Genomic DNA, 21,041 nt, shown 5'->3' with positions numbered 1-21,041 from the left:
CCAGAGAGACCAGCTGGGTCAACACTGTCTTGAATGGGGTGGGCATTCCCGGTCTGCAAAGCTTCCTAACACATGGCTGCCCCAGCAGGGTATGGACGCCTCAGACCCAAGTTCAGCTCTGTCCCACCTCTCGGGCACTCATTACCCTGCAGGACCTCCGGGAGGCAGATCATTTCCCCATCTGTCATCCTCCCCGTACAGGCACCCAAACAGCCGTGGCCGGGCAGGGCAGCCACACGGTGCAGGGGACCCCCAGCTCTGTGGGCCTTGGGACCCCACCCCTCCGGCAGCCACCACTGCAGCAGCCAGATAAGCCCAGAGACCCTGGAAGGCTGGGGGCAGCCGGGTCTTCTCTCGCTGGCTCCCCTGGGAGAACACAGGACGGCTCTTCTACTTCTAGGTCCCACAAAGAGGTGGGGAGCCTCGGCAGGACATGGTGGACAGCAAAGGCCCCACAAAAGTGTTCTTCCAAAACCGGGTTGCAACACCGAGGCTCACCACAGAGAGCCTGCCTCCCAGCGGTGCCCAGAAGCACCCACTGTCCTTTCTCCAACAGACAGCCCTGGTGCCAAAGTTACGCACTCCCCACAGGCCGCCAGCCTGGCAGAGTCCCCTAGCTGGGGGTTGGTATCCGGTGGCTGGAAGGGGAGAATGATGTCGGTTATGGACTGAGTGGTGCCCAACCCCACAATCATATGTTGAAGGCCTGACCCCCAGCACCTCAGAATGCAGCTATATTTGGAGACAGGGTCTTTAAAAAGGTAATAAAGTTAAAATTATGTCTGTCATAGGATAACCTTAATCTCCTCCGACTGGTGTCCTCATAATGAAAGGAAATCAGGACACAGGCTCAGGGACAAGCATGTGAGGACACAGGGAAAAGACAGCATCCACATGCCCAGGAGACGGTCTCAGGAGGAACCGGCTGCGGGAACGCCTCAACCTGGGACATCCAGGCTCCACCATGTCACCTGAGCCATGCTGCTCCGGCTGCCCAGGCTGACAAGAGCATATCCTAAGGTGCTGGGACCTCTGGGACACACGAGGCGGTGAGGACCGAGGGACAGGTTGCCCCAGCTGGAGTCGGTCCAGACACCCCAATACTTTCATCCTCACATACACAACAGAGAAGTGACCAGAGACCCTCCAATCACAGCCAAGGCCCAGGAGGGGGCCAGCGCCAGGCCCTCGGCCTGACTGTGGGTCCAGGAGGACACCAGTCGTTCTCAAGACCTCAGGAAAGGTCTTGAGGTCACCACTGATGACTCCAGTGGTGGTGGGGGGGTGTGCATCAGACCATCTCCCAAATAAACAGACTCCCTTCGGGCAGGAGGAGACAGAAACCTCCCCTAGGAGGTCCGAGGGCTTGAGGGTCTGGGGGCCCAGCCTGAGCCACAACCCCTCCCCTCGAGGCTCTGGCTAGGCTTCCTTCCACCAATACCCACTGTCACCTCCCACGGTGCTCTCCCTGCCCTCAAAGAGCCAAAGGGAAAGGTACACAGGTAAACAGATTATTTTAATAAAGTGCGACAGTGCCGCGCGGGTGTGGGCGGCTGGCAGGCTGGGCGCCTGGGGTATGTGGCCCCGGGCCGATAGAGGCGCCTGCCACGGCGCCTGCGGCCCTGGGCGCTCCGTCGGCGGACGCGGCCCTTCCCCCGGCCGGAGGGGACACGCAGGAGGCACGCGGCCCCCGGGTTTGGAACAAACACGTTTATTGCAGGAAAGGCGTGGCGGGCGCCGGGGCGGGCTCACCAGGCGAAGAGCGGCTTGTGGTCCTCCTTGGAGAGCTCGCACAGGCAGGTCAGCAGCAGCAGCGAGTCGCCCAGGAACTTGGGGGGCACCACGTCGATGACCAGCTTGCGCAGCGCGGCCGGGCTGCTGTGCAGCGGGTTGGCGCGCAGGTCGGGCCGCTGCTTGAGGATGCCGTAGGTGTTGATGAGGAACTCGCTGAACACCGGGTGCACGTCGCGGTTGTAGCCCAGCCTCTCCAGGCGCGCCGTGAGCGTCAGGTAGCGGTGCGTCAGCTCGCGCAGCTTCTTCTCGTCCACTGACCCATCCAGGGACTTGACGGACGTCTGCGGGCACAGCAACCGGGCTTCCTGTGTGGGGCTGCGGGCACTGGGACGGGCACCCAGAGCCCAGCCCCCAGCCCAGTGGAGCGCCCCCGGGCAGACGGGGTCGGAGTCGGGAGGAGCGGAGCTCCCCCACTAGCGCCGAGGGGCCTCTGCTGGGGCTGTCCTGGGCCACCCAGCAGCTGCGGGCTCCTCACGCCCTGTCCCACGGGGACCTCCACAGCCCTCAGCTGCCCTCAGGCCCTCAGCTGCGCGGGCACCACGGTGATGAGGCATCCAGGGGACTCTTCCCCCAGGGCAGCTAGGGTGGGGGACCTGGCAGTGGGAGGACCCAGGGCAGGGAGGGGACAAGAGCAGGGAGGGGACCCTGGGATAGGAGGGCAACTTGCAGCAGGGAGGGACCCTGGGGTAGTGAGGGGCCCCCCACAGCAGGTCAGGGGATCTGGGCAGGGAGGGAACCCCAGGGCATAGAGGCCCACCTGCTTGATCTTCTCAGGGATGTTGGACACTGTGAAACCGTACAGCCGGGTCACCCCTGGGAAGACGTAGGCCAAGATGCGCCGGTCCAGCTGGAAGGCGATCTCCCCGACTATGCGCCCATCCTTCTCAGCGCTGGAGAAGCTCTGGATCTCTGTGAGGAGTGGAGCTGGTGAGACAGGCCAAGGGTGCCAGGACATGGACCGTCGGGGGCCACCCTCCTTCCTCCTGCTAACACCCAGGCATCCATTTTAGCAAAAGGACCAACCTAAGCACAGCCTGTGCAGGTTTGGGGTGAAACCGCTGTGCCCCTCCTTTGCTGCTAACCCTACGCCCAACAGTGAGGATTGTTACAAATGGAGAAGAAAACTTTGACTCTCCTGTTGCCAGGAGGGAGAGGGACCTGTCCTCTTCTCTTAGAGCAACCTCTTCTCTTGGAGCAACCTCTTCTCTTAGAGTGACCTGTGATCCTACGTCCTCTCTCTCTGCCCCTCTCATGGACAGAAGTGTCCTTAAAAGCTTGTTCCTACAGCCCACGATTGTCTTGTGCCCCCAACCCCCACCCCAGCACCAGCGGAGGCTGCCCAGGCACCTGGGTCAAAGGGGACCCCTGCTCATCACAGAGGTCCCACCCGCATGCCCAGATGCACTCAGTGGCCCAGACATGTCCCCTCTCTTCCTGAGGACAGGTTCCCATTAGCTTGGGAACGCGCAGAGCCCAGCTCTCGGGCCCAGGCAGGTTAGGGAGCCTGGCGTCACACGCGGGCTTCGGGTGTGCTCAGTAACACGAGTCCTCCCTGCATGTGTGGAGCGGGTGCCAGGTTGGCGGGGGCCCGTTTTTCAACCAGTCTCCCTGATCACCAGCCTCCCATCCGCACCTGCTTCCCAGCCTGGCCCCGCACAGCAGCCTCTGCGCCCTGAGCCGTGGGCCGCGCCAGCACCCTTCGGAGCGTGTGCTCCCGCAAACACCCGGTCGGGGGGGTGTGACAGCGAGACACCGGTGTGAGCCCAGCCTGCATGCCGGAGCCCCTCCACCAACGGCACCCCGGCCTCCCGCGGCCTCCACTGTCCTCTCTTTCACCCCACGAGGGACAGCAACACACCCGTTTGCAGAGCCTTTCAAGCCCCTGGGCTTTTCCAAACCCGAGCACGAGGCCGACCCTCCAGGGCGCAGACCTGGAGCCGCCGGCGGGGTCCAGCCGGTGGGCAGGCCGTGCGTGCACAGACCAGGTGACCCACAGAGGCTAGAGCCCAACACTCAGGACTCCCCACGCAGCCCCGGAGAGATGCCCGCACAGCCGTCTGTGCCGTGAACACTGCGGGGCGGGGACCGACTGTGCCTGCGGCCATGGCAGGTGCTGCCCTCCTTGGCCTCATCCTGGGCCGGGGGCCACCTAAGCGCCGGCGCCAGCAGGCTGCCCGGCCAGTCGCACCCCAGGAGCAAGGTGGCCCCACCCAGCACCTACCTACCCCAGCCCGGCTTCTCAGCTCCTCCCAGGGGAGGCGGCTGACCCAGGGCCGCTGGTTGGCCAGGGAGGATGGGGGAGGGGAGCAGGCTGAGGAGTGGGAGGGGCCCCAAGGGTGTGGATGCCCTGGGCAAGGACCCACCTGAGCTGAATGGCCCACAGCCATGTGGGGTGGCAGGGGTGGGGTTGGGGGGTGCTGAGGATGAAGGGTCCCGGGGTGGGGGAAGCCGGCGACGAGCTGAGGCCGAGCGGGCTCCTGAGGGCCGAGGAAAAAGGCTGGTGTGACGTGCTGGGGATAGGACGGGCCGTGGCTCCCGACGCAGCCTGGCACCTCCCCAAATATCGTTTCTGAGAGACAGTTCACACAGCACCAAATTCCCTCTTCAAGTGCGCGATTCAGACGTCCTTCTGCACCCCAGCGTCGCACAGTGGCCACCGCGACCCAATGCCCAAACAAAACCGCACCCGCCCGCCGTCACACGACACCCCCCAGCCGGAGAACACCAGTGCACTTCCAGTCCCTGGGGATGCGTCTGTGCTGGACACCCCACCTGTGTTGTCACACAGCGTGTGGCCCCGAGTCTGGCGCCCACGCAGCTGTCCCCGAGCTCCGTCCACACGACAGCCAGGACAGCACTGCGTTCCCGTCTACGCTGAGGAATGTCGCGTCATGTGGCCGGACCCCATTCCGGTTATGCGTCTGTCGCCGACAGGCTCAGGGGTACAATGACAAGGCCGCTAGACCTTCATGTGAAAACCCCTGTGTGGTCAGACATTCTCAGTCCCTCTGCATACACACCCGGGACTGGGATTCTGGGACACGTGGTGATTCTACGTTTAATTTTTGGTGAAACGGCAAACCGCATCTACAGCAACAACGTAGGTGCGTTCCAATGTCGCCACCTTGTCACCAACGCCTGCGTCTGTCCCTCGTTTTTGTGGCAGCCCCCTCGGGGCTGCGGTGGTGTCTCACGGTGCTGCGGTCCCACAATACAGGGCGTCCCTTAATGTGCTTGTCCTCTGCTCGTGTGTCCTCTTCGGGGACATGTTCCGTTGCAGTCTTGGCCCATCTTTAACTGCATTGTCTTCCTACCGCCGGACTGCAGAGAATTCTCAGATATCCGGGATACCAGCACCTCCACATCTGACTGGCAAGTATCTTCTCCCGCTCTGTGGGTTGAATTCGCTTTCGCGAAATGTGTTCCTTTGAAATATGTACATGTTTGGGGCGCCTGGGTGGCTCAGTGGGTTAAGCCGCTGCCTTCGGCTCAGGTCATGATCCCAGGGTCCTGGGATCGAGCCCCGCATCGGGCTCTCTGCTCAGCAGGGAGCCTGCTTCCCTTCCTCTCTCTCTGCCTGCCTCTCTGCCTACTTGTGATCTCTCTGTCAAATAAATAAATAAAATCTTAAAAAAAAAAAAAAAGAAATATGTACATGTTTGCTTCTGGTAAAACCCAGAGTATATACTTATCCTTTTGTGGCTCATGCTTTTGGTGTCACATCTGAAAGTCTCGCACCAGATCCAAGGCCGTAGGTTTTATCTCTGTGTTTTCCTCTAAGAGTTTTATGGCTTTGGCTCTTTCAGATTTTTCAAGTCTTTGATACATTTTGAGTTACTTTTCATTTGTGGAGCGAGGGCCGGCTGCGCTCTCCTGCGTGTGTTTGCCCACTCGTCCCAGCACCGTCTGTTGCAAAGACCGTCCTCTCCCCGTTGCACTGTCCTTCTTGCACAGGAAGCCTGCGGGTGCTTGGGCTTGTTTCTGGACTCTCAGTGCTACTCCACTGGTCTCTGCACGCCGGGCCTTCGGACGCCCACTGCCGGCATTCCTGGAGCTTTGCAGCAAGTTCGGGAACTGGAAAGCGTGGGTCCTCCACTGTTGTTCTCCTTTCTCAAGATGCGTTAGCCTCTTCTGGGTCCCTTACCTCTCCATCTGATTTCAAGATGTTTGTCCGTTTCTGCAAGGAAGCCAGCCGGGATTTTGACAGAGATTTCTGCTGAGTTTGCAGATCAGTTCGGAGAGCGCTGCCGTCTCAACAACATGAAGACTTCTGGTCCGTGAACGCGACACGTGTTTGTATCTACAGGTCCTCTTCGCTGTCTTTCAGCAGGTGCGTCGCAGCTGTGGTGTGCTCCCTCCTTAGTCACTTTGCAAGGCTGCAGAAGCTTCCCGGGAGTTAGGGCTGAGAACAGGCTGATGGCAAAGCAGCACATCAGGGCGCAGGAGGGGCACGGCGGCGCAGGCTGCGAACTCCCTTCTATATTAATACGCATCCCCCACCAGGAGCCAGTCTCTTTTCCCAGCCCTGTCTTAAAAGCATAAATTAGATGGAAGAAGTGCTATACACCTGAGATGTTCTAGAAATCATTTCTAGTCCAACCTGGGTCTTCCAAGATCCACCCAAAAATCTATTCTTCAAAGAAAAAGTCAACAACAAACCTCTAACCAAGCATATTAGGGGAAAGAGAAAGAAGACAAAGACCGTTGCTATCACAAAATGGAGATGGTATCACCACAGATCCTACAGATGCTAAAAGGGTAATAATGGAACATTAGGAACAATTCTGTGCTAAAAAAATTTGACAAGATGGATGAAATGGACCAATTCCTTAAAAGACATAAAAGTTCACTATTGTGAGTAAACTGCCAAGGCTCCCTCGAGAAGAAATAGATCATTGAACACCTAAGGAAACTGAATTTGCAGCGGGGGAAACATTCCTACAGAGAAAATTAAGGCTCAGGTGGTTTCTGTGGTGAGTTTCACCAAATATCTAAAGAGTAAATAATAGGGGCGCCTGGGTGGCTCAGTGGGTTAAGCCTCTGCCTTCAGCTCAGGTCATGATCTCAGGGTCCTGGGATCGAGCCCCACATCGGGCTCTCTGCTCAGCGGGGAGCCTGCTTCCTCCTCTCTCTCTCTCTGCCTGCCTCTCTGCCTACTTGTGATCTCTCTCTCTCAAATAAATAAAATCTTTAAAGAGTAAATAATACCAATTCTATATAAACTCTTCCAGATGATTGAAGAGGATGGAGCCCTTTCTACCTCATTCACTGAAGTCAACATTAACCCAGTACCAAAACCAAAAAATGACATTAAAAGAAAACTGTAGGCCAACATCCCCCATAGACAGCAAAAATTCTCAACAAAAGTTTAGGAAAATTAAATCCAACAATACAAAAAAGTATAATACAGGATGACCAAGTGAGGTTTATCTCAGGAATGCAAGTTTGGTTTATGATTCAAAAATCAATGTGGGGAGCCTGGTTGGCTCAGTCAGTAGAGTATGTGACTCTAGATCTTGAGGTTGTGAGTTCAAGTCCCACACTGGGTGTAGAGATTACTTTAAAATAAAAATCTTTGTAAAAAAAAATCAATTTAATTAACAATATTACAGAAATAGACTAAGATTTTATTTAATAAAAACAAATGCTCATCTTATTAGATGCAGAAAAAGCACTTGACAAAATCCAATATCCATTCATTATAACTCTTAGGAACCTAGGAATTAAAGGGCACTTACTCAACCTGATAAAGGACGTCTACAGAGACCTGAGCTAACGTCATACTTAGCAGTGACAGACTCAATGCTTTCCGCCTAAATAAGGAAAACACAAAAATGTCCACTGTCACCATTTCTATTCAACATGTGCTAGAGGTTCTAGTCAAAGCAATAAGACAAGAAAAAATAAAAGGAATACAAACTAGAAATGAAAATAGAAACTTGTCTTTATTCCCAAATGACACAGTCATATATCCTAAGGAATCCACAAAAATCTAGAACAATAAATCTAGAACACATAAATGACTTCAGTAAGGTTGCAAGATACAAGGTCATATTTTGTCAGGGTTCTCCAGAGAAAAAGAAACAGAACCAACAGGGTGTGCATGTGTGTGTGTAAGGAATTGGCTCACATGATTATGGAGACTAACAAGTCTCAAGATCTGCAAGGTGAGTCCGCAAGTAGAGATGTGGGGGGACTGAAAATGTTGCTCTAGGCTAACTTTGTAGGTCTGAGAACCAAGAGAAACAAAGGTGTGATTTCAGTCTGGAGTACTGCAGGCTTTCAATTCAAGAAAAAGTGATGTTACAGTTCAAGTCCAAAGTTAGTCAGACAGGAGGAATTCTCTCTTCCTCAGGGTAGAATCAGCCTTTTTGTCCTATTTGACCTTCAACTGATTAGATGAGGCCCACCTACACTGGGAGGGAAATGTGCTTATTCAGCCTATTGAATTAAATGTTGGGGCGCCTGGGTGGCTCAGTGGATTAAGCCACTGCCTTCAGCTCAGGTCATGATCCCAGGGTCCTGGGATCGAGCCCCGCATCGGGCTCTCTGCTCTGTGGGGAGCCTGCTTCCTCCTCTCTCTCTCGCCGACTTGTGATCTCTGTCTGTCAAATAAATAAATAAAATATTTTTTTAAAAAATGTTAAACTCACCGAAAATGCTTTCACAGAAACACCCAGAATGTCTGACTAGATATCTGGGTACTTCATGGCCCCGTCAAGTTGACAAATAAAATTAACCACCACAGGAATAGATATACAAAAATCAATTGTGCTATTATATACTAGAAATGAACAATCGGAAATTGATAATGATAAAGGCAATACTATTTCCTATGGCATCAAAAGTGTGAAAATACTAAGGGGCCAATTTAACAAAAACGTGCAAGACTAAACTTAGAAACCTATAAACATTGTTGAAATTTTTAGAGAACAAAAACAGAGAGATATACAGTAAGTATTCATGGCTCCAAAAGTTCAATATTGTAAAGGTGTCATTTCCCTGAAAATTGACCTAATCCATCTGTAGATGCAAGGCAATCCCAAACTCTCAGCAAATTTTTTGTAAAAACAGACAAGCTGAGGGGCACAGCTTGAGGGTGGCTCAGTCAGCTGGGCATCTGACTCTTGATTTCAGCACGGGTCTGATCTCAGGGTGGTGGGATCGAGCCCCACATTGGCTTCTGCGTGCAGTGGCAAGTCTGCTTGAGTCTTTTCACTCTTCCTCTCACTCTGCCCCTCCCCACTTCTAAAAGAAAGAAATAAATCTTAAAGAAAAAAAAGTTGCTTCTAAAATTCACGTGGAAATTCAAAGGACCTAAAATAGCCAGAACAACTTCGAAAATGGAAAGCAACGTTGCGGGACGTATACTACCTGGTGAACAGCCTCACTCTCAAGCTACAGTAAGCAAGACAGCGCGTATTGGAATCAACACGGACAGACAAACAGAGTATCATGGAGGATCCAGAAATACACAGACACATACATGGACAGAAATGGGAGGCAATTCAGTGGAGAAAAAAATAATCTTTCTGAACCCCGGTGCCGGAAGAAGCATACCATGTACAAAAACTGACTTGAAATTGATCAAAACCTAAATGTAAAACCTGAACCCATAAAGCTTCTAGAAGAACACACAGGAGAGAATCTTTGTGACCTTCAGTGTGACAAAGATTTCTTAAATATGACAGAAAAAGCATGAACTCTTTATAAAAGAAAAAAATCAATAAACCAGACTTCATCAAATTAAACAGTTTTGCTCTTCCAAGAACACTTGTGCAAGTGGAAAAGCCACGGACGAGGGGACCGCGTTTGCAAAGCATATGCCCGGAAAAGGACTTGTGTGCAGACTCTATCAAGAGGACGAAGACAGCAGCTCAGTTTTTTTAGAGACAAAACATTTTAACAGAAGCAGCCCCAGACCCTGACCTCCCAGCCACTCTTCTCCCTCTGCTGGAAAATGGAGACGCTCCAGCCAGCGGGCCACCAGCCCCCTCCCCCACCCCCCACCAGCTGTCTGCCACCACACCTGGTGCCCACCCCTCGAGGGGCCCATACCGTTGAGATAGTAGCTCCTCCTGGTCCTGTCCCCAGAGGGCAGGCTGCTCTCCGAGAAGCACACTTTCTTGGGCCGGACCATCTCCCTGGGCTCCAGCAGGGTCTTGTCCGCCAGCGGGTCCTGCAAGGGGCTCAGGAGTGGGGACAGTTTCCTGTCAGTGCCTTGAGGCGCACGCAGCTCGGGGGAACTGAGGAACGCCTTGAAGGGCACCTGGCCGGAGGTCGCACAGCCGGGGGAAGCGTCGTCCTCACTGGAGATGGGGGCGTGCGAGCACAGCAGGTCCTCCAGGGAGGACGTCTGCAGCTGGGAGGGTGCGTCGGGGGCACTGGTGAACCTTCCAAAGTCTGCAACTGGGGTGGGGGGGAGGGGCGGTCAGGCTGTGCTCCTGAAGCATCCCTGAGGGGGGAGAGAATAGGAAGAACTCCCGCATGCCCAGCCTCCGGCCACGACACCCCACCCCGTGCCTCAGGGCCCTCCTCCTCCCCCTGGAGATGGCGGCCCTGGAAGGAAGGAAGCTGCGGAGTGTGCAGGCCTGCGTGCGCTTCCTGGCCACCCGTCTATCCACACACAGTCCCAAGGGACTTGGATCTGCTTTTAGAAGCTCGTGTAAGTGGTGCCGTCCTACACGTGGTTTGTTCTGCCACGTACACTTCTGCCCCAGCTTTGTGGGAGTTTATCCATGTTGAGTCGCCAGGCAGCTTACTTGGTACGCGTAACCGGTTCCTGCCAATGTGTCTCACACACCCACACACACACACACACACACACAGAGCAATTTTCACATCTGTTGCTCTGGGGATAGACATGAGGACAGTTCCTGGTTTTCTAGAAAAGCAAAGCTATCATCAGCATCCCGATGGCCTCTTTGCTCAGAGAGCACCCTGCACGGTCTACACTGGGCTCAGGCGTGCCCGACACTTTCTCTGTGTTCTACGTGAGTGGAATGTAGAACACTCCCGCAGCTTCACTGGTCCTAGGCAAGCAAAGACCAGGCTGACGACATCACATGGCTTTTCCCTAATCCCCAGTGGCACTGAGCACCTTGTTGAATGCTTATTAGCCTCTCGGGTTCTCTTGAGGGATCCTCTCTGCCTTTTCTCTGCTCCTCTTAGCTTTTCAGGGGGCAGGTAGGGCCCTGAGTACTCTTTAATTATTTGTAGCAGCTCTTGTGGATCCTGGTTGACAAAAAGTGTTGTCAACGCCTTCTTCCCTCGGGTGCCAGGCTTGTATTTTCATCTGTTTTATACGGACTGTCACGCAGAATTTTTTAAATTACAATGTAATCAACTTTAACTTATTCTTTTTGTGATTATAAAATCCTTCTCTATTCCCATATGACAAACGTGTTCTCCTAGCAACAAAGCGAATATTTACTTGAAAAACAGTGTTTTAGGAGCTGTGATGAAAAATTATCAGGGTGCTGGCTGGCTCAGGGAGGAGCGTGCAGCCCTTGGTCTCGGGGTTGTTGGGGTGGAGGTTACTTACATGAATAGAACTTCAAAAAAAAGAAAAAAAGAAAAACTGTATCTTAAAAACTACCTCCTCAGGAACAACTAATCCACCTCCGGCAATGTCCCCCCAGAAACAAACCTTTGAGAAAAAGAACCGCTGTCAGGATGTCTTGCCTCCCGTCCGCCCACTTGGCCAAAGAGCTCATTCCCGCGGGCCCGCTGAGGGGCCTCAGGGCATCCTGGCCAGCCCAGAAGCGCCCACCGAGCAGCCTTCAAGAGCTCCCCACGCGCGAGACAGGAGAGCACCCTGGGCGGCCCCAGAGCCCGGGACTCAGAGCCCTGAGGGCAGGCGGCCTCCCCACACAGGGGAAGGGGCTGCCCGACCTTCCGCGGGGCCTGTTCTAAAGGGACTTCTGCTGTGCTCAGCCGGGTCTGGGCTTTGTTTCATTCCTATTTAGTGAGCAGCCATCCTCTCTGTCACAAGCCTCCAGTAAAGTTGGGTTAATATTAAAAAAACAACAATTTTTAATCTTCAGTCAAGTCCAAAAAGCAGGCACATTTGCAGGCTATGGTTTTTTTTGTTTTGTTTTTTTAAAGATTTTATTATTTATTTGACAGACAGAGATCACAAGTCGGCAGAGAGGCAGGCAGAGAGAGAGAGGGGGAAGCAGGCTCCCCACCAAGCGGAGAGCCGGATGTGGGGCTTGATCCCAGGACCCTGGGATCATGACCTGACCTGAAGGCAGAGGATTTAACCCACTGAGCCACCCAGGCGCCCCTGCAGGCTACGTTTTAATGAAGCTATAAATGGCTAAGAAGCATGGGCACAAAATTCCGTTTCCTCAGAAGTGAAAGCGTCCCCCCCAGGTAATGATTACATCAAGGAAGAAACGAAGAAACCATTACTGAGAAACAATGAAAATCAGAACACCGTGCATGAAGACATCAGTACGCTTAAAACTATATTTGGATTGAAATTAGGAATGTAAATGCTTTAATTACTTTTAAAAATCATCAAAAAATTTAACATTCAGACCAAGAATGAAGAGGAGCTCCTAAAACAGAAAATCTAGAAGCAGCGGAAACGAGAGCAGGAATACCCCGGAGGGAGCTCCACGAAGCGTCCACAAGGCCCCAAAGCTGCGGACAGTGACTTTGCGGAAACAGAAAACCCGGCAATGAAACTGGGGAGGAGAAAAGCGGCTTCAGGAGGGGCAAGAGTGGGCACACCACCACCGGGACCCCAGGAATGGGAGAGCTCTGGCGGGACGGTGCTTCTCAACGACTCAGTAAGAAGCAGAAAATCTAAATGGACCAATAGGCAAAGAAGAAAAATCTAGAAGTTACACAACCATTGTGCTCCGAGGGCACGGGCCTGACGGTAAGATCTTTCAGGTTCCAAGTGACTCTCACTCCCCACGCCGCAGGAGCAAGGTCGGAACACTGGAACATGAGCGTGTGCCTGATGGAGGGTGTAAACTGGCCGCAGCTCGGGTGCTGAATTCCCACACAGAAAACCACAGACGGAAAACCAAAGCCCAGACTCCCGTAGGAGCAGAGTCCCGAGATCCTGAGTGAAGCCCTGTCCCGGCGGGCTCCAGGGCATCGCCTGAGCCCCCCGGGCCCAGGCTTCGGGCTGGAGCAGGCCGAGGGCCACAGCCGAGGGCACCCACCACGGCCACACTAGGGTCGGTCTCAATTTTTCTTGCTCTTTAGAAAGGTCTAGAAGCGTCCTCCCAGTGCCCAGCCTGCGAGCCCCCCACCCCCAGGCTCCCCCGTCGGCCGCCGATGCCAGGCTTCTGAGTCCCAAGGGCAAAGACAAAGGCGTAATGAACCAGCACACACCATGACCTCCTCTAAAGGGGTCCTGGGCACACAGTGTGGCGTAGACTCAGAGCAGAAGAGACCGAAAAACCGAGCGGCGCGCAGGCGGCAGCTGGTGCGGGAGCCGGGCACCTTCCCCGGGAGCACGGGGTGTGTGGCTGGGGGTCGCAAAGGGCCCTGGCGGTGTCCAGGGTCCGGGGGCTGCAGGCTGGCAGAGTGTGTCCAGCAGCGGCCACTTCAACAGTTCAGTAGTCCCCGGCCCCTGACTCAAGGGTTTCCTGCCGTGACCCCAGCGGCAGGTCCGCTGTGCCCTGGCTGTCCTGGTGGGGACCGTGGGGGCATCGAGGTGCGCACAGCTCAGCCCAGCTCAGGGAAACCCCGACAATGCCCAACATGCACGCGCACTTACCCACCATGCGTTTCAGAGAGAAACCCAGGAAAAGGCCGGCAGTGGCTGCCCGTGGGAATGGGGCAGGACCCGGGGCCGGCCTGGATGCAATAGCCTCCCGGGGTATCCGTACGTTTGCCACCGGTACATGTGGTTGAACAGAGAGAACAGGCTTTCAGAACGCGCCCTGCTTTGAAGGCAGACGCTAAGGGACCGTGAGAGATGAGAGCTGTTGCTGGGGCAGCACCCTTCTGCCCCTGAACTCCACTGTCGTGCATGCGTACCTCCAAACTCCAGTCCTCCAGCAGGCTGAGGGCCAGGGCCAGGCCCAGAGGCCATGTCCCAGAGCCCAGGGCATGGGGTGGCCCCTCCCCGAGGCCGGCGGGGGCCCCCAACCTGGGAAGGCCTAGTGGCCTGAGGAGCTCCTGCTAAGACTGGTGTCCTGCAAGGTCTGGGCTTGTCGGGGGGGACCCACAGGCAGGGGTGCCAGCTGCCACCCCAGAGACTCTGCCCCGGTAAGGCCCCGGCCAGGGTCCCCCTCAAGGGACCTGGCCAGAGTCAGAGTCCACACCTCTGCCCACCAAGCGCCCGGGGGGTAAGGAAGGAGGCCCTGGGGCTCCTGCCGCTGCGGACACAGGGGCGGCTCTGAATCATCAGAGGAGGCCACAGCCTGACCCGATTCTCAGGACAACACCGCCCAAGGGCATCCCTGGTGGCCCCAGAAGGCAGCACGGACACCTGTGGTGGGATGTCAAGGCCCTGGGAGGCCAGTCTGCCTCAGCAGGCTTCTGGTGACAAGCATGTGCCTGGGCTGCTGGTGGGAGCTCAGGACTGGTGGGGACCAGGGGTTTCTCCAGCTGCCCCTCGGGGCATCACTGTCCCCTTCCTGCCACCCCCCCACCTCCGTCCCCCACCGCCACCCTCTTCCTGCCCCGAGTTCTGTCTCTAGGTCCCCCTTGAAGCCGAAGGAGTCTGGGTGCCATGAAGGACCCCGGGGACCTGCTGGCTCACGGGGCTTCGCACCCACGCGCTCCGTGCCGGGGGCTGGTGGGTGGCAGCCTGCTATGGGGACTAACCCCCAACCCCGTTTTCTGGATGCTGACTTCATGGCCAGAAGGGCCTTACCTGAGGACGCGCAGCAGAATGGGGAACTGGGTCTCGGCTTGCTCAGACCTGAGGGAAGGAAGTGGGTCTGAGACCCCCAGCATCAGCCAGCCAGGCCCTGGCCACGAGCTGCGGCCTCCCCTCGGCTCCCGGAGTCCAGCAGCTGGCCGGCCCGCGCCTCACCTGCGCTCCCGGGGGAGCTGTCCTCGGGGTAGGCGGGCCCCTTGGTGAAGAGGAGGTCCCGGCCCCCGAGGCCGCAGCGGTCGGGGCAGCTCTCGCTGAGCAGACGCTTGAGCATCTGGTTCTCCTTCAGGAGGCGCACCTGCTTCTTCAGGTCCGCGTTCTCGCTCAGGAGCCTGTGCATCAGCTCGCTGCCCTCGGCCATGGCCACGTCCTCGTGCGCTCACGTGTGGGCCTGCGGCCCCATGGAGGTGGAAAGCCAGAGCCCGCAGGCGCTCCAGAAGCGGCCCAGGCCCCGGAGCTCCAGGGCGGCCCGGCCTTCCGCAGCCTTGTGATGTCGCCCGCCCTTAAAGAGCCGGTCCCCCACCCTCGCCGGGCCACCCGCTTCCCCCGCAGACCCTGCCCTGGGGCCAGCGCAGACACACCGGGACGCTCAGCCCTAGACGGGACTGTTCTGGCACCTCCTAGGAGCAGCCAGAGGCCTGGGCGGAGGGGTCCGTCGGGCCATCCACACCATGGGGCGTGGGCCTCAGGGGGCCTCTGCCTTCACCCAGCATGACTGGTGGCGTCCCTCCCCATGAGCCCTCAGCCCCCAACACGGTTCTCAGGCGGCTCCCCACTCTGCGTCCCAGAACCTGGGCCGGTGCCTGGTGTGCGGGCACACGTATTGGGGTGCACCCCTGGGACGCACACTTAAGGAAGGAGGGGCAGCAGGAGACAAGCTCGGGGGCCCCCAACAGGCCCCAGGCCCCAGGACTCCAGGCCAGCTCTGCAGGGCTGGCAGTTGGAGACCGCCCGCCACCCACACTGCCCTTGTGAGGAAGGCTCCGGACTGGGGCCGAGTGGAACACTGGCCGTTACTGGACCTAACGGAAGGCTCCCCCGACCAGGCACAAGGGCCATGCGGACCCCACGCAGACCCGAGCTCACAGAGCCCCACCAGGGGGCAGATTTCAGGCCCCGGCTGGTGGGAGCACGGCTGAGCCCGCCCCAACGCCCGGTCTGCCCACAAAGTACTCGGGAGGGTACGTGAGCTCAGCACTGCTCCCAGCTCTAGAGCTCCCACTCGGGCTTCTCAGCAGCTGTGAGGCCGCAGACATGTCAACTCCTGCTCCTCCGGACTGGACAGTCTGACCAAGGAGGCAGCACGCCCTCCAGCCCCCTCAGCCCCCACAGCCCCGACAGCCACGACAGCCCCCACAGCCCCGACAGCCCCCACAGCCACAACAGCCCCCACAGCCCCCACAGCCACGACAGCCCCCACAGCCACGACAGCCCCCACAGCCCCCACAGCCACGACAGCCCCGACAGCCCCCACAGCCACGACAGCCCCCACAGCCCCCACAGCCACGACAGCCCCCACAGCCACGACAGCCCCCACAGCCACGACAGCCCCCACAGCCACGACAGCCCCCACAGCCCCCACAGCCACGACAGCCCCCACAGCCACAACAGCCCCCACAGCCCCCACAGCCACGACAGCCCCCACAGCCACGACAGCCCCCACAGCCCCCACAGCCACGACAGCCCCCACAGCCCCGACAGCCCCCACAGCCACGACAGCCCCCACAGCCACGACAGCCCCCACAGCCACGACAGCCCCCACAGCCCCCACAGCCACGACAGCCCCGACAGCCCCCACAGCCACGACAGCCCCGACAGCCCCCACAGCCACGACAGCCCCCACAGCCACGACAGCCCCCACAGCCACGACAGCCCCGACAGCCCCCACAGCCACGACAGCCCCCACAGCCCCCACAGCCACGACAGCCCCGACAGCCCCCACAGCCACGACAGCCCCCACAGCCACGACAGCCCCCACAGCCACGACAGCCCCCACAGCCCCCACAGCCACGACAGCCCCCACAGCCACGACAGCCCCCACAGCCCCCACAGCCACGACAGCCCCCACAGCCACGACAGCCCCCACAGCCACGACAGCCCCCACAGCCACGACAGCCCCCACAGCCCCCACAGCCCCGACAGCCCCCACAGCCCCCATAGCCCCCACAGCCACGACAGCCCCGACAGCCACGATAGCCCCGACAGCCCCCACAGCCCCGACAGCCCCCACAGCCCCCACAGCCACGACAGCCCCCACAGCCACGACAGCCCTCCAGCCCTGACAGCCATGACAGCCCCCACAGCCACGACAGCCCCCACAGCCACGACAGCCCCCACAGCCCCGACAGCCCCCACAGCCCCCACAGCCACGACAGCCCCCACAGCCACGACAGCCCTCCAGCCCTGACAGCCATGACAGCCCCCACAGCCACGACAGCCCCCACAGCCCCCACAGCCCCCACAGCCCCGACAGCCCCTCCAGCCCTCCAGCCCTGACAGCACGCAGCATCAAGGGCACTGGGGTGCGGGTGCTGGGCCTCCAGGCTGAACAAAGCCACCGAACCCCCAGACTGCCAAGTTAGCAGGAGAGTGCTGCAAGCAGAGAACCCTGGAGTCGGGTTTGGGGGAAGAGAGGACTGTACCTTGCACAACCTGAGAAAGACCCAGGGTCTGGACTCACAGCCTCTCAAGTTAGACAAGGACCACGGAGGCGCAGACAGGGCCCATGGAGCACGGGTACGCACGTGGGAGGTGCCAGGACTCCCAGGGCAGAGGCCTCTGCCCCCGGCCGAGAGAAGGCCACCCCTCCACTGGCCCCTTCCCATGACCCCTAGGAAACCCTCAGGACATCCTATCCCCTCCAGCCACAGGCCCGTCACCCTCCGCCAGGTTTCTGATCAGGACGCGCCATGCTCTCATCGCTGGGTTCAACTTAATACTAGTCTGTGAGGGACACTGATCTGTGCACCGTTTTCCGGGAGGGTCCTGGTCTGCTTTTGCTCCCAAGGCCATGCTGGCCTTATGAAAGGAGTTGCAAAGTGCTCTTTCGTCCTCTAAGGTCTGGGTATTTGTGTTAAGTTATTTCTCTCTTCTATTTTTGAGAAAATTCACCAGGAAGCCATCTCAGCCTAGAGCTTTCTTCTGGAAAAGTTTTAAATTTCAAATTCAATTTCTTTAAAATAGATATAGGGCTATTTAAATTTCCCCTTTCTTTTCACAACCACCTAGATGACGACTGCGTCCTTTGGGGAGCCGGTCCGTGTCTGTGCCGGGGCACACTGGCGAGCCGCCCACAACAGTCCCTCGTACTCACTCTGCGGTCTCATGCCTCTGAGGACACACAGACGTGGCCGAGGCAGAAAACTGAGTGTGAACACAGAGCAGCAGCGTCGGCAGGTGTGTGCAGCAGGACGTAAGACTCCGTGAGTGGGGTGGTGGGAGTGGGGGGGACGCAGAGAGGGGCGGGATGGTGAACTCAGGCTGACCACAGCAGGTCGGCGGGTCGGACAGTCGGCTTGTGTCTATGGGACCCACGGCCAGGCGCCTCGTGGGCACCCACAGCAGTTTTCCTTCCTTTCTGGATCAGACCCGAGGCTTGTTAGTGTTCTCCAAGCATCAACTCGTGGTTTCCCTGATCTTCTCCGTTACACTCCATACAGCATTTGACTCATACTCTTATCTGGTATTTCCTCCCTTCTACTTTCGTTTCAGGTTTTAAAGGTGGACATTTAGATCGCTGATTTGAAACCTTATTTACAGCCTGAACACATAAGCCTGCGACCATTTCTGTAAGCACGGCTTTAGCCATATCCCACAAACTCCTCATTTTTTCTTTAGCTTGAAATACTTTGTTTCCCTGTACTTTCATTTTTGACCACTGGTTATTTAGAAGTATATTGTTTAATTTCCAAATATTTGGGATTTTTATCTTGGTTACTGATTTCTAATTTAATTCCATTGTGGTTAGAGAATGCACTGCTCATTTCAATCCTTCCGAATTTCTCGAATTCCTGACCATTTCCTGACTCATTTCCTGACCAGTGTGTGGTCTTCGTGAATGGCCCGTAAGCTCTTGACAAGAATGACATGGAGTGTCCCACAAATGCCCATTACTTCAGGTTGGTTCAACCCTCCGGCCGCAGTTGCTGAGACAATGTTGAAGTCTCCCACTCTGTGTTTTGCTGAATTCCCTCTACGGCTGCACGTTTTTGTTTTTCATGTTCTGAAAGGTACATATACATTATTGTTATTAAATACCTCTTCATGTCTGGTTCTGTTCCTTTTCCTGAAACCTACTTTGGCACTAATATGATATTTCTTTGTCATGATGGCTTTTGTTATATATTTTTCTAAACTTGTACTTTTATCTTGTATTTTTACAACTAAAATGTCTCAAGGACAACATAGCTGGGTCATGATTTTTCATGCAGTGTGACAGTCTATGCCTTTAGCTGGAGTGTGCAGCCCTTTAAGGTGAGTGAAGCTACTCACGTGGTTGGCGCGCCCTTCTCGGGCCACGACAAGGTAGCGCGCACGGGGGCTCACCCAGCAGCGGCTGCCCCTCTACGGCTCCGCAGGCTGATCCATCGGTCTCTGCTGAGTTTCACAGATCCGTGTGCTTATGTACCTCACATCTGGAAAAACCTCAGCCATTATCCAGCTGTTTTTCTGCCTCCCTCCACCCCCATTTTGTGGGACTCCAATTCTACACGTGTCAGACCACTCAAGATCACCCAATAGGTCACTGGCGTTTGTCTTTAAAGAATTCTGGCCACCGCAGGCTGTTTCAACTCTCAGCTATTCCTGATGGCCCAAGAGCAGCCCCCACTCCTCTGCTCTCCCAAAAACCAGCGGGGCATCAAAGACACGGGGTGTTAAGCCCCCCGCACCTCACACCTGCGAAAGGCCTGGCTGCGGGGCAGGTGTCCGAGGCGGCCTAACGCCATGCAAACCAGCTGTGTGTTCCACTTGTCTCGAGCAAGGGCTTCGATGCCCCTGGGGCCACCTCTGTCCCTGGAGGAAGGCTGGAAATCACCTATCAGTAGTCATCACATAGAAACTAATGGTTCAGTTCTTTTCACTGAAGAAAACTTTAAGTTATCTTTATCACCCTCATCCTCCTGAGTGAGGAAAGGAGGGGATGGAGGGGGGCTCTGAGACAGCACCCAAAATCCCAGGTGAAAATGCCCAGGCATGAAGGTCACAAACGGCAGAGGGGCCCGTGGCCCTGGTGCCCCCCAGTGGCATCCTCAGCCTCCTTCCACTGCCACCTGTGTGGGCGGCTATCAGGGGAACCCGCTGCGAGCAAACGCCCTACAGGGAGGCGCTGAGACCCACCCACAGCCAGTGGGACCGGAGGGCTATGGTGGGCAAGCTCCAGCCACCTCCTGGCGAGCTGGGCACTGAAGCCAAGGCCACAGCTGGAACCGATCCAACCCTGGTACGCGCCTCACGTCCCATTGACTCCCCTTTGCCTTCTGTTTCTACCTTAATTCCTTTTTCAACAAAGTGAATCATAAATAAAAATTTATATTGCAGATCAAATGAAAATAAACCAAGCTGAGCAATTAACCTACAATTACCCTGTCAGCAGAGATGAGAAAAGAACAAGGAAGCAACAGAAGACAGCATTAATTTTTGAAACATTTTATTGCCTAATTAAAAAACAGGTATATGTACCAATGTTGATTCTGTCTAGTAAGGAAAATACTTTCTCAATTTCCACTGTGAATTAAGGATTTCCAGTTAGAGAATTCCACAAAGGGAAGGTCTGAAGTTCCCATCATGAACACAGAAATCCGAACATGGCTCCAGCAAAACCTTCCCAGCACGATACTCAAAATATGTGTCCAAGAACCAAAATAATTTGAGTTCAGACATCTTTAATGACTTGCCCAGAAAAGAACTTGATTCTGTTTGATCTGAAGGACAGCCAACACGGGCGTACAGCAGTGACTCGCAGCTGGCTGCGTTGCTCAGTGTCCCCCACGCGAAGTGCTGTCACCACCTGTCACCACACACCGGGACTGCAGTGTCACTGGCTGTACTCGCCATGCGCTACTTTCCACCACTGAATTACACGGTTCACGACCGGAAGTCCGTCCTCTTAAACCCCTTCATTTACATCCCTCGTCCTCCACCCTTTCCCCTTTGGGACCCACTGGTTCAGTCTGTGTTTATGCGTCTGTTTTGTCAAGAACTTGATTTTTAATGAGGCTGAGGCACACAATTTCCCCTCAGGTAACTGGAGACGCGCCCACTCACCGTGAAGCAGCTACTCTTATCCCCTGAAACTGAGGAGGTGGCGGCCCAGCGTCCAACATGGTGCCCAAGTGAGTCTCAGAAAACCCCGGATCTGTGACTGTTCCCAACAGGAGGCACAACACAAGGGAATCGC

At 56.2% G+C, this 21,041-nt stretch overlaps 1 protein-coding gene across 5 annotated transcripts; it reads right to left on the bottom strand.

Moving 5' to 3' along the window:
• Positions 1–1,503: 1,503 nt before the first annotated feature.
• Positions 1,504–15,939, bottom strand: SPATC1L (spermatogenesis and centriole associated 1 like). Of its 5 annotated transcripts, none has more exons than XM_047717843.1 (5): positions 14,804–15,939; positions 14,642–14,689; positions 9,853–10,203; positions 2,552–2,721; positions 1,504–2,099 (listed from the first exon to the last, which is right to left on the bottom strand). In XM_047717843.1, the coding sequence occupies exons 1-5, from the start codon at positions 15,003–15,005 to the stop codon at positions 1,749–1,751; spliced, it is 1,122 nt and encodes a 373-aa protein (XP_047573799.1). In that variant the 5' UTR covers positions 15,006–15,939; the 3' UTR covers positions 1,504–1,748. The 5 variants fall into 5 exon arrangements, with proteins under 5 accessions (XP_047573799.1, XP_047573805.1, XP_047573812.1 ...); XM_047717849.1 differs by having other exon boundaries at positions 2,552–2,718; XM_047717856.1 differs by having other exon boundaries at positions 2,552–2,703.
• Between the last annotated feature and the right edge of the window lie 5,102 nt (positions 15,940–21,041).

This window comes from Lutra lutra, chromosome 1, assembly GCF_902655055.1.
Source record: "Lutra lutra chromosome 1, mLutLut1.2, whole genome shotgun sequence".
In the NCBI taxonomy this organism is placed as follows: domain Eukaryota; kingdom Metazoa; phylum Chordata; class Mammalia; order Carnivora; family Mustelidae; genus Lutra; species Lutra lutra.
The sequence above is the reverse complement of the archived record's forward strand: the minus strand, read 5'-3'. Positions and strand labels throughout refer to the sequence as shown.

Excerpts from the sequence above, each read along its gene's own strand:
- SPATC1L (XM_047717843.1), bottom strand. The coding sequence starts at position 15,005 with ATGGCCGAGGGCAGCGAGCTGATGCACAGGCTCCTGAGCGAGAACGCG. Across the intron at positions 14,690-14,803 it reads CAGCTCCCCCGGGAGCGCAG|GTCTGAGCAAGCCGAGACCC; the intron begins GTGAGGCGCGGG and ends TCCTTCCCTCAG. Across the intron at positions 2,100-2,551 it reads TCCCTGAGAAGATCAAGCAG|GAAGCCCGGTTGCTGTGCCC; the intron begins GTGGGCCTCTAT and ends AGCCCCACACAG.